Source organism: Chlorocebus sabaeus, chromosome 11 (genome assembly GCF_047675955.1).
Source record: "Chlorocebus sabaeus isolate Y175 chromosome 11, mChlSab1.0.hap1, whole genome shotgun sequence".
NCBI classification, from domain to species: domain Eukaryota; kingdom Metazoa; phylum Chordata; class Mammalia; order Primates; family Cercopithecidae; genus Chlorocebus; species Chlorocebus sabaeus.
Genome location: NC_132914.1, coordinates 45,463,166 through 45,476,343, shown reverse-complemented (window position 1 = coordinate 45,476,343; position 13,178 = coordinate 45,463,166). Strand labels below are relative to the sequence as shown.

The window sequence follows — 13,178 nt, the reverse complement described above, 5'->3', positions numbered from 1 at the left end:
TTCTGCCTATACAGTACCTGATTGATTTTGGAGGCAATGTGCTGTGACCCTTGACCTCTTCTGCTGGTTAGAGGTGAGAAGAGGGGGAAAAGGCTGAAGGGGAAGTTATTGTAACCTTGGGGACATGATGTTGGTGATGAGGTCCAAAGAGGGATGGCCCTGCCTCAGCCAGTGCTGTGTTCAGGGGACAAGCTAGTGGCCTCTGCCCAGGGATGCTTTCCTGGACTGGAGGCTCAAGGAATGGAGGTGGGCTCCCCTACACCTGCCCAGCCAGCCTTCACTCATTCATTCATCCACTTAGCAACAATTTACTGAGCACCTATTGGGTGCCAGGCACTATGCTAGGTACTGGGGTTCAACAGCAAACAGGACACAGGCTCCTCTCCCATGAAGCTTAGATGGAAACATTAAACAAATGCTATTTAACAACTAATTCCTAACATGGCAAGAGTTTTAAAAATAAAGTAAGTGACACTACAGAATGGTAGAAGGAGGGAAGCTGACATGGTCTGGGTCACGGAGGTAGAGTGTTGCCAGGAGTCTTTTGGAGGAAGACCTTTTAAGCTGTTACCCGAAGGATCAGTAAGAGTCTGGCAAAGATAGCAGAACAGAATTCCAAGCAGTGGGAACACAGATGTGAAGGCTGGTGACCAGAGAGCACGGCGCATCGGAACGCTGAGGGATGGACGGAGCATGGACAGAGAGCAAGGCCAGGCAGAGACAGGCCCAGGTGGGCCCATGGAAGGACCTGGAACTGGATCCTAAATACAAGGAGAAGTCACTGGAGGGCTTTGGGGCCATGCAATGGTATCACCAGTCAGCAGTCATAGAGGGGTGGCCTAGGGGGTGCTGCCATTGAGTGTCTGTGTGGGTGGGGGGTGGGGGGGTTGAGCAGTGAGGGGCCCAGCTCAGAGCTCCTGTGCCTTCTCCTCTACCACCGTGTCCACAGATCGTCCCGGGGTGCAGGACGCCGCGCTGATCGAGGCCATCCAGGACCGCCTGTCCAACACGTTGCAGACCTACATCCGTTGCCGCCACCCGCCCCCGGGCAGCCACCTGCTCTATGCCAAGATGATCCAGAAGCTGGCCGACTTACGCAGCCTCAATGAGGAGCACTCCAAGCAATACCGCTGCCTCTCCTTCCAGCCTGAATGCAGCATGAAGCTCACGCCCCTCGTGCTCGAAGTGTTTGGCAATGAGATCTCCTGACTAGGACAGCCCAAGGCGGTGCCTGGGTGGGGCTGCTCCTCCAGGGCCACGTGCCGGGCCCGGGGCTGGCAGCTACTCAGCAGCCCTCCTCACCCTGTCTGGGGTTCAGCCTCTCCTCTGCCACCTCCCCTGTCCACCCAGCCCATTCTCTCTCCTGTTCAACCTAACCCCTCTCCTGCAGGCCTTTCCCCGGTCCCTTGAGACCTCAGCCATGAGGAGTTGCTGTTTGTTTGACAAAGAAACTCAAGTGGGGGCAGAGGGCAGAGGCTGGAGGCAGGGCCTTGCCCAGAGATGCCCCCACTACTGCATAAGTGGCTGCTGACTGGTGTTGAGGGAACAGGCAGGGGAAATGCATCCATTCCTCAGGGACAGAGACACCTGCACCTCCGCCTACTGCAGGCCCCCCATGTCCCAAGCCTAGTGGGGTCTCCCTCTCCTGCTTACTCATGATAATCGGCCCACAGCTCCCAACCCACCCACTTCAGTGCCCACCGACATCCCATTGCCCTGGTTATATTCTCACGGGCAGTAGCTGTGGTGAGGTGGGTTTTCTTCCCATCACTGGAGCACCAGGCGCGAACCCACCTGCTGAGAGACCCAAGGAGGAAAACAGACAAAAACAGCCTCACAGAAGAATAGTGGATGGTGGCCCTAGCTATCCCTGTCACCAAGCCCACAGTTTCTCACCCTGGATCTAAGGGGTTGGTTGACGTGGAAGCCCTCCTTTCACGGATCCATGTAGCAAGACTGAATTGTCCCCAATTTGCAGAATAGCACTTGCCGTCCTCGTCCTCCCTCTGCCAGTGCCTTACCTCCTGCCCAGGAGAGCCAGCCTCCCTGTCCTCCTCGGATCACCGAGGGTAACCCAGAGCCTGCTCCCCCCACCCCCTCCCCACTTCCAGTCTGAAGAAGCAGTGAGCCGCGTCTTCCCCACCTGGCAGGGTGGGATGGAGGAGGAGAACTTTCAGACCCCAGCGGCTGAGTCACGATCTCCCTGCCGCCTCGGTGTGGTTCCAAGGCCGCTGTTCACCCACGGGGCTAAGAGCTAGCGCTCCCGCACCCCAGAGTGTGGGAAGGGAGAGCGGGGCAGCCTCGGGTGGCTAGTCAGAGAGAGCGTTTGGGGGTTCCATGATGTAGAGTAGCGTCCCTTCTATTCTCACTCCACCACCCAAAAGTCAAAAGGAGCCTGTGAGGCAGGGGCGGAGTGATACTTCAAGTGCACGCTCTCCTCTGCAGCCGGCCCAGCTCCGCCCGTGGGAACCGTCTGTCCGTTTACTCCAGGGTGGGGTCCTTGTGAGAGTGAGCTGTAGGTGTGCAGGACCAGTACGGAAAGGCATTCTTCGAGGTGGATCACAGAGGCTGCTTCAGATCAGTGGTTGAGTTTGGGGAATGCGACCGCATTTGCTGTGTCTCCAGAAATGTTAGTCAGTGGGAACGTGACCGCCCAGCTCCCGGAAGCTGTGTCCTTCCACCTGTATCCGTTGTTCCCTGAAAACCCAGGGAGGAATCAGACTTCACACTGCAAGAGCCTCGGTGTCCACCTGGCCCCATGTCTCTCAGAATTCTTCAGGTGGAAAAACATCTGAAAGCCGCGTTCCTTACTGCAGAATAGCATGTGTATCTCTTAATCTGTAAATGTATTAGATATGAGTTGTTTTCAGACTCAGACTCCATTTGTATTATATTCTAATATACAGGGTAGCAGGTACCACTGATTTGGAGATATTTATGGGGGGAGAACTGACATTGTGAAACTTTTGTACATTAATTATTGTTGCTGTTGTTGTTATTCTACAAGGGTCTAGGGAGAGACTCTTGTTTGATTTTAGCTGCGGAACGTATTGGTCCAGCTTGCTCTTCAGTAGGAGAAAACACTTGAAAGTTGCTAAATGAGTCAATCCCCTCATTAAGGAAAACTGACAGAGGAGGGCGTGACTCACCCAAGCGTATATAACTAGTTAGAAGCGGGCCAGGACAGACCGGGCGCAGTGGCTCACGCCTGTAATCCCAGCACTTTGGGAGGCCGAGGCAGGAGGATCACCTGGGGTCTCAAGTTCGAGAGCAGCCTGACCAACATGGAGAAACCCTGTCTGTATTAAAAATACAGAAAAAAAAAAAAAAAAAAAAAAAAAAAAACCAGCTGGGCGTGGTGGCACATGCCTTTAATCCCAGCTACTCGGGAGGCTGAGGCAGGAGAATTGAACCCAGGAGGTGGAGCTTGCAGTAAGCCAAGATCCTGCCGTTGCTCTCTAGCTCTGGGCAATAAGAGCGAAATTCTGTCTTAAAAAAAAAAAAAAAAAGAGTGGACTAGGACAGGACCAGACTTTGGCGTCATGGTCTGGTGTCCTGTTCACTACACTATGTTTGAGCTCAGACCCCACCATGTTTGAGCTCAGACCCCCATTCCCATTCCCCAGGTGGCTGACCCAGTCCCTGGGGGAAGCCCTGGATTTCAGACAGAGCAAGTCTGGATCTGGGACCCCTTCCTTCTTTCCATGGCTTGTAACTCCACCAACCCATCAGAAGGAGAAGGAAGGAGACTCACCTCTGCCTCATTGTGAATCAGACCCTGCCCCACCACAACATGGCCCAGGCCTGCTGGGGTCTCCGCCTCAGCCTTGTATAATGCTGTTGCCTCATCTATAACATGCATTTGTCTTTGTAATGTCACCACCTTCCCAGCTCTCCCTCTGGCCCTGTCTTCTCCAGGGAACTCCTGGGAGTATCAGTCACTCAGCCCTGGGCCCCACCACCTAGGCCACTCCTCCAAAGGAAGTCTAGGAGCTGGGAGGAAAAGAAAAGAGGGAAAAATGAGTTTTCATGGAGCTGAACTGGGAGAAAAGGTCATCATCGGTTCTATTTTAGAATGAAAATGTGAAAATAGACATTTGTAAATGTAAAACTTTTAAGGTATATCATTATAACTGAAGAAGGGTGTGCACCAAAATGCAAGATTTTCCACAAGATTCCCAGAGACAGGAAAATCCTCTAGCTGGCTAACTGGAAGCATGTAGGAGAATCGAAGTGAGGCCAACAGAGAAGGCAGGAATGTGTGGCAGATTTGGTGAAAGCTTGAGATATGGCAGCGAAAGGATGTAAACAGTGCCTGCTGAATGATTTCCAAAGAGAAAAAAGTTTGCCCTGCAGTTTGTCAAGTCAACCAATGTAGAAAGCTTTGCTTATGGTAATAAAAATGGCTCATACTTATATAGCACTTACTTTGTTGCAAGTACTGCTGTAAATAAATGCTTTATGCAAACCAATTTGCCTTATCCTTATAAGGACCCTAAGGGAGATGAATCATTATTACCCCCATTTGACAGAAGGGATAGCTTGAGCAATGCCACACTAGCAAGGGATGGGATTTGAACCTTCATCAGCTAGCTTTAGAAGCCACAAATTAACTGCTACATTGTCCTGCTTCCTACTGAGTTGGGGGACCTGACCAGTTACTTATGGTCTTGCTAGCTCTCTCCTAGAGAGGAGATAAAAGAGGTTCCCATTCCTAAAGCAGGTCCTGAGCTGGGGAAATTAGAGGTGCTGGATCAAACTGTGCTCTAGTCCCAGGAAGTGTGCAGTCCATATGTAACACCTACGTGAGACCCTCAAAAATGAAAACCAAGCAGCTATTGGCAAAAGTATGTCTGCCATTAGAGATGGCGGCTGTGCCAGTGACCTGAAGGATTACAAATGACTGCTGTGCAGAAACAGGACTCCTAAGGGGCCCAACTTACGCCGATGCACTCCATTCTGCTTCCCAAGGAAGTGGGATTTATGATGAAGGGTAGCGTTGCTAAGCACAGTAAACAAGAATAACCAACCAAGGACACAGCATTGAGATCTGAAAATAAGGAAATCATGCCAGCCAATGTATTGATTTAGGATAAGTTGGCCTGGGGATGTGATTCACTCTAATTTTTCAGAAATATCTGAAAATATTTCAAACCAAAGGCTAAAATGTGTTTCAGTGGGATGAGATGAACTTAGGGGAATCGGGGTTAGAACTTGAGGGTTATTTTGTGAAACATGAAGGGACTTAGAGAAAGGAAATCAACAGCTGCATAAATGGGCGTGTCTCTGGCTGGAGAAATGTGGAGAATGGAGTTCTGATACACTGTTAGGAGGATCTTATGTAGCATTTTTATAGCTGACCTAGAAGAACACAACATTTCCAAGGCTGTGTTATAATGAACTTTTCCAGGTAAACCAAGAGGAACATACCCCAGGAAGATTGCATAATTAGGATCAAGTGATTTTAAGTTTTCACATTCCAAGCTTTGGTTCTATGCCTACACTGTTCAATCAAGTAGCCACTAGCCACATGTGAGTATTTAAATGAAATAAAGGTAAACATCTGGCTTCTCAGCCGCACAAGCCACACTTCCAGTGTTTGATAACCTCAGGGCTACTGTAACGGACAGTGCAAATACACAACATTTTCTTTCTTTCTTTCTTTCTTTCTTTCTTTCTTTCTTTCTTTCTTTCTTTCTTTCTTTCTTTCTTTCTTTCTGACAGAGTCTTGCTCTGTCACCCAGGCTACAGTACAGTGGCACAATCTCGGCTCACTGCAACCTCTGCCTCCCAGGTTTAAACCATTCTCCTGCCTCAGCCTGCAGAGTATATAGGATTACAGGCACCTGCCACCACGCCTGGCTAATTTTTGTATTTTTAGTAGAGACGGGGTTTCACCATGTTGTCCAGGCTGGTCTTGAACTCCTGACCTCAAGTGATCTGCCCGCCTCGGCCTCCCAAAGTGCTGGGATTACAGGCATGACATTTTCATCATCACAGAATAGTCTATGGGGCAGCACTGGTCTACACAATGCATTCTTATCTGGTACAAATTGTGAATGACTCCATGAGGTGCTGGCCTAATGTGCTTCTCTTGATCTGTTGGGCAGAATGGCCACTAACCTGACATCATATGGAAGCTCTATAGGGAACGTCCTCCCCTTACAATGGGCTGTGCCACACCTGGGGTAGTGTGAACGAGTCGGCTCCTTAAAAGAGACTTAAAGCAAAAACACTGCACAGACCGTGGGGTTGATAGACTCAAAGCATCGTGTGGTATAAATAAGTCACTGGTGTGCTAGGAAGTATTGATTCCTTTAGCCCTGGAGCAAGCAAACAGGGCATGCCAGGAGTAGCCAGAGCCCTTCAATTTCCCCAGCTTCTACCAGGCTCCTTGCAGGCTGCCTGTGCAGTGTGGATCAGTCTGCCTACCCCATGGCCTCTGCAGATGACAAGAAGGATGGATGCTGTCTGACACCTCCAGCGTGGCCGAGGAGATGGCTCATCATGCTGACATCCTATAGGCAACTAGTCCTCATTGCGGGCAGGGAGCCGGTGAGGCTCCTGGGGAGTGTGTGTTCCTCAAGACCCAGAAGCACAGCAGGATGTGGAGCCTGTGGCTGGTAGGGGGAATCTGAGAGCTCGCTGCTCCAGACAGCTGCTCCGAATCTCTGTACGCACGCATGTCATATATGATACACGGGATGGTGTTGCAAGCTGGATTCCAGGGACGTAGACCCTGAAATGCAGGTTGAAGTGCAGGGAGTTTGTTGGGGAGCGGTCTCAGGATGATCAGCCCTGGTGGAAGGGAAAGAAGTAGAATCAGCAGTGGGAGAAGTTGGGCTGCAACGCAGTCTCAGTGAAGGTCTTAATCAACCTGTGTGGGGATCTCTGAAGCTGGGATGGCCCTTTGGATGGCCCCAAGATGAAGCGGGGGAGACACTTCTATATTCCTGCACCAGGTAGTCGTTAGATGCAGGCCGTTCCCTGAAGAGGGTGTAATTTCATTGACCTGACCTCAGCTGGGCGGCCCTTTTCAGCCTGGGGCCCATAGGACATGTCCATAGGGGGTGTTTTCTTCACATTTTGTACAACCTGGTGAGCACTTCTGGAGTGAGCTGCTCTGGCTTGGGTTGACGCTGGAAGAGTTCCAGGTCCTTTCCTGTGGCTCCATCCAAGGAGAGTGCGCTCTCCAAAGGAGGGGATTCCCAGCCTCCCCTCAGCTATGGATTAGCCGGGTATTTTTCCTAAATCATCTTGAGCTTCACCACTAGGTGGTGCTACTGCCCTACGGGGATAGCTTTGAGCGACTTGCCTGGCCTCCCCGCCCCCAAAGCCCCAATCACATCCCCTTCCACCCTTTCTCTATCTCCATGCTGTGACTGAGATTCAGCAAGGCGCTGAGTCTCTGCTACTGAGGGCACCTGGTGGTGCTTACCTCTCCTCATGCCAGCGACATGGGGTCAGGGACTTGCTCTCTGGCTTCTCCTCCCAGGCAACAGGGAGTATCTGACCCTCTCACACCTCAGCCAAGGGCCTCCCAGGGTCAAGATCTTGTGCCCAGGGCCTCTGAGCATAGTCCGTGCTGAGAGTGAGCGAGGCTGCAGATTCCCTCTGAGGTCCAGCCAATTTGTGTAGTCCTTCCAATGTTTCTAACCAAACACACCACCGAGCTCAGTGCTGGGGATACGGCGATGAACAAGACACTCGCCGCCCCCAAGAAAGACACTGTGCAGTGGGAGAAGATAGCCCTACAGACAGATGAGTGCAAGGTATGCCAAGTGGAAGCTGCAAAGTGTTAACAAGTTACAAGTAACAATTAACAAGTAAACTGCTGTCTCCCAGGTCTGGCTCTGCCATTTGCTGCTTGTATGACCCTGGGCAAGTTATTTAATGTTTTTGAGCCTCAGTTTCTTCATCCACAAAATGGTAACAATAATAGTACCTACCTCATAGATTTGTTGCTGTTGTGATATAATCTGTGTAAAGCATTTATTACAGTACCTGGCACATAGTTATCAATCATAAATGTTGGCCGGCATCACTATTGGGTTGCTGAGATGGCCAAATAAGTTTTTATCAAGGAGGTGACATTGCTCCCACATTCTGACCTCCAATCCCTGACCAGCCCTCTAGACTTATTCCAGGCTGATTTTCTGGGGCCCTTCCAGACCTCAGCTTCTGGTGCTAGGGACTCCTGCTCCATGCTATCTACCGGAATGGAGAGAAGGTGTCATTGTACCACCTGGCCACCAGGAGGCAGGTGTGCCACTTAATAAACCAAATTGGCCCCAAAGGAATGCTGCTTGGTGAGAAAAGTGTGGGAAAGAGGTGGGAAGGTAGGAATATAAATCTGAAATACATGGAACTCTAGTGACTACTGTCCCCAGCTTCTTTCAGTCATGTTCTTTCTTTGTCAATGTCACTCCTTCAACAATCGCCAACACCTGGACTTCACCACATGCGTATTTTACTGACCTATAATTAATGTCAGTGTTCTCTGGCAAGGGTTGGCTTATGCCCAGAGAAAAGGGAATCAAGACAAGTTTCAAGAACCGGGTTTGATCGATTCATTTATCCCCGTGTTTGTTGGAACCCTGCTTCTCTGATGAGGTATAAACCCCACCATGATCTCTTCAGTGTCATTTGTCTTTGTTCCAGACATTGAAACTCAACCCACCACCGTGTCCGGGTATGTACTGTTCTCTGAACGTGCACCTCTGTGGCCTGCCTCTAGACCAGTTTCTCAAGCATTTTGGTCCTGGCATCCTTTTACTCTCTTAAAAATAGGGACCCTAAAGGACTTTAGTGTGTGGGGGTTAGATCCATCAATACCATTAGAAATTAAAACAGAAACTTTTAAAGTATATTCTTTAAATGTGGCAATAATGAATCTATTAAAAGTTAGGATAAATAACACATTTTTTCTTTAAAATAACCACTTTCCAAAGTGAAACTAATTTAGTGACAAGACAGTATTGTTTCACAGTTTTGCAAATCTCTTTAATGTCTGATTTAATAGAAGGCAGCCAGATTCTCATATTGGCTTCTGCATTCAACTGGTTATGATATCATGTGTCAGGAAGCCTCTGGAAAACTCCACTGTACCCTTGTGAGAAAATGAGAGTCAAAAAGGCTAATAATGTCCCTGCTAGAAAATGAAATGCAAACAGACTTATGCAAATGTAAACACCTTCATTTGAACTTCAGAACCTGTGAAGTTAATTCCATGTGGCTTCAGAAACTTCATACGAACTCCTCTCCCTAAAGTGTCTACCACATCCCCCTCATTCTGTATTTGGCTGATCGTGTGTGTGTGCGCACGCGTGCATGTGTGTGTGAGAGAGAGAGAGAAAGAGAGAGAGAGAAAGAGAGAGAGATGGTCTCTCTGTGGCCTAGGCCAGAGTGCATGATCATAGCTCACTGCAGCCTCAATCTCCTGGGCTCAAGCAATCCTCTCGTCTCAGCCTCCTGAGCAGCTGGGACCACCGGCACACTCAGGTAATTTTTCTGTGTTTTGTAAAGATGGGGTCCCTCTATGTTGCCTCGGTTAGTCCTGAACTCCTGACATGAAACAATCCCCCTCCCTTCCTCCCAAGCCTTGGCCTCTCAAAGTGCTGGGGTTACAGGTGTGAGCCACCGTGCCTGGCCACCAATTTGTTTTGACTAAATGCAGAATGTAGCATTTGTCCCTCTTTATATTTATCTGATTTGATTCTCCCACATTGGCTTATTCGAATGTTTTGAATCCTCTTTTTGTCATACAGTATTCTGACCATCCCTCCTGCTCTTGCATCTTCCAAAACCTAGGTCTGCTTACCATATTCAGAGTTGACTGAGACAGAGCCAAAGACTGTGTCCTCTTGCAGGTTAACATTAGCGCATGAACCAGAAGCTCTTTGGTTCAGTTGTTCAAGACCTCACTGATAAGGTAGGGAAGCGGGTGGGTAATGAGAGATTGAGCCTCAGGTGAGGGGAGGCATTAGGAAGACTCAGGTACCACAGGAATGTGGGGAACTTGTCAATGCTGCCACAGCCCCTCCCTCCTCAGGACTCAACAGCCTCACTCCAAGTCTGAACAGACTCTAAGAGTTAGACAGATCTGAGCCAAGGGTCACAGATCCAGGGTTATTTGATCTAGGGGATGCACGAAGGGGTGGATCAAGTATCAAATTTCAAGCTGGATTGTTCTGCAAATTGTTTGAGATGGACTATGGAAAGGAAGGCATGACCTCCTGGATACTGGTTGCTGAGAGGAGGAAGGCAGGAAGAAGCTCCCGTGAGCTCCTGGGGGTAGTGGGCAGAGCTCCCCTTAGACATCCAGACCTTGGTGTTGAATGGAAAATTCACACATAGCCTGGCTGACAGCCCTTATTTAGCTACGTAGGGCCTCCCCACTGCACTCTTCACTTGCATTCAGAAGCCTACTGGGTCTCTGGAAAGGCCCGTGCCACCCTGAGCCTATCCCAAATCCTGGCTGGGCATGGTGGCTCATGCCTGTAATCCCAACACTTTGGGAGGCCGGGGCAGGAGGATTACTTGAGGCCAGGAGTTCAAGACCAGCCTGGGCAACATAGAGAGACAGCATCTCTACAAATTTTAAAAATAAATTAGCTGGGCCTGGTGGCATGTGCCTGTAGTCTTAGCTACCTGGGGGGCCAAGGTGGGAGAACTGCCTAAGCCTGGGAGGTTGAGGCTGCAACGAGCCATGATCGCACCACTGCACTCCAGCCTGGGCAATAGAGCGAGAGCCTGTCTCAAAAAACAACAAAAACAAAACAATCCTGCAGACACCTGTGAACATCTGTGGCAGCCGGCATGGGGCTAGGGCTGAAGTGAGGGCAGGTGCCCCAACTTTGTCAGCTCCTGACTACCATTTCCCCATTTGCCTACTAGGCCAGCCAGATAGATCAAGCGCCTTATCAGAAAGGGCTTGGTCCTCTACGCCACTGGCCCAGCCTGGCAAGGACTGTGAGCCCCAGGTTAAATGTGTCGGGGAAATGCTCCTGGTATCCTTTCTGCTTCCTCCGCTTCCCCCAGCCCCACTGATTTCCATGTCTTTCCCTCTCTTACCCAGGAGCCCCCGGAGAGGGACAGGGAGGGGATTGTGGAGGCCCTGGGTGATAAAGTAGGGATGGGGGAGAAGTGATAACGGGGGTGGGGGAGAAGCCAGCTGCACTTCCTCCCTGATAGGGACCCCACCCCAAGGGGCTCCTGCCTCTGCTGTGTTCACAGGAAGGACTGGAGGTGGTAGAGGAGTGGATGGGGAGGGCGGTGGGCAGGATATCAGTGGCTTCTGCAATCCTTTGTCTTGGAAGATGACAGTTCATTATTTTGTCCTTCGGTTGTTCATTCATCAGCAAATACTAACCACACTCCTCCTACCACTGCTGGCAGAGCTCTGGGCTGCGGGGGCCACGGAGGCAGATGGAGCTCAGTAGCTCTCCTGGTCTCCTCTCCACCCCACTCCTCAACCTTGAGGGAGGCAAGGAGTGAATAAAAGATGAACTTTAAGAACAGGTCATCAGAATCCTGATAGTGTCTCTTACTGACTGTGTAACCTTGGGGGAAATGTGTGAGCTCTCTGAGCCTCGGCTTTCTCATCTGTGAATGACAGTGTAGAGCTGGTAAAGATAACGGAAGGAAGGCTTGCAGCACGCCGCAGGGCCTGGCCTTGTCTAGGGCAGCAGTGAAGAGCAGCAGAAGTGGCATCTAGCAGGAGCCGGACTTGAACCCTGGCACTCCCCTGAGTCGCTGTGGGACTGCTGGCTATTCGTCTCTCTTCTGTAAAGCAAAGAGAGTAATGGTACTTACTTCCTAGGTGTTGTGAGGACTACCTAAGCTACTATGTAGTATTTACAATTGCGCTTGGCATGAGTTTGGTGCTCGGTAAATGTTAACCTTTATTACTGTAATTTTCATCATCCTCGGGGACCCTCTCCTCTAAAGAGATAACCTCTGACCTGATATTATTTTCCTTACAAGCAGCTCCTCCAACACATTCCAAGTCAGGGATAGACAGGGTAGAAGCGAGGGCTCACAGGTAGACCCCTCTGTGAAAGGCCAAGTTGGCCCTCAACCCAGCTCCAAGGATGGCAGACACACCCCTGGCCTGGCCCGTGATGCCGACAACCCCGCTCACTCCCCCAGCTCCACGGTGGTGTGCTGGTGGGTAGTGCGGAGGACCTGAGGTCCGCCCCATTATCTCCTCCTGCAAAGCCTCCTCCACCCGTTAACCCCCAACCGAGATTATAGAGCCTCAACTGTCTCCAACTGCTCTGATTCAGGGATAAGGCTGGACCTCCGAGCCCATCAGCCCTGCAGTGTTGAGGGGAGGCTGCCTGCTTCCCTGGGAGCTGGGGAGCTGGCAAAGTTGGGCCATGGCAGAGGCAGGAGACACTCCCCTGCCCACCTGCCTGCCTGCTCTGGTGTTGCCTCCAGAGCTTGAGGAGAAAAGGGCTCCTCCTCTGGGGAGAGGCCTTCCTGGGTTCACTAAGGCTCTCTTCTCCCACCTCTGTCTTTCCTGTCTACCTCGCTGGCTCCAGGATGCTTCTGCCGTTTCTACTTCTCTCTCAGGCTGCTCTTCCCCCACCCCCAGAGCCTTGAAGCTGCACACCTGGCTCATCACATCAGATAACCCGACCACAGCAGCTCCCCTCACCCCAGCCCAGCTCCCAACAGCCCCCCAGCCCCCTCGCTCCTCACCCTCTTCCTCTCCTGCCACCCCACCTTCTAGCTCCCTGACACACCTACACAGCCCTGGGGAGGGCCCGGGAGGGGAACCCCAAAGCCTTACTGGGTAATGAGGGTATGAGAAGACAGCTTTTCCTACTCCCCGACACACACACACACACACACACACACACACACACACACACACACACAGTGGAAACTCTATACCCCTGTGTCTAGTCAGAAACAGTGATGGGGAGGGACCCAGGGACCAGGCCTGGAGGTATGAGGAAAATCCAGCCTCCCCAAGTGAGGGGGTTGGGGAGTCACAGAAAGCGGCAGCTTCCGGGTCTGAAGGTTCCACTGCCTCCTGTTTTTAGGCAAAGAGAGTTTTCTTCCCTTTCCAGGGCTTCATCTCCAAGTCCTAAGGCTAGAGGCCTTCCCAGCAGGGCATTCCTCTGGTGGAGCTGGGCTGGGGAAGTGGGTGGGTGCCATCTGGACCTGCC

At 50.9% G+C, this 13,178-nt stretch overlaps 1 protein-coding gene across 6 annotated transcripts in view; it reads left to right on the top strand.

Moving 5' to 3' along the window:
• Window positions 1–4,472, top strand: part of VDR (vitamin D receptor) — a 63,826-nt gene extending 59,354 nt beyond the window's left edge. For all 6 annotated transcript variants that reach the window (XM_008003016.3, XM_008003013.3, XM_008003015.3 and 3 more), the window contains one exon: window positions 950–4,472. In XM_008003016.3, coding sequence (XP_008001207.1) covers window positions 950–1,209 — 260 coding nt within the window. In that variant the 3' untranslated portion in view covers window positions 1,210–4,472. The remainder of the gene's footprint in view (window positions 1–949) is intronic.
• The last annotated feature ends 8,706 nt before the right edge of the window (window positions 4,473–13,178 follow it).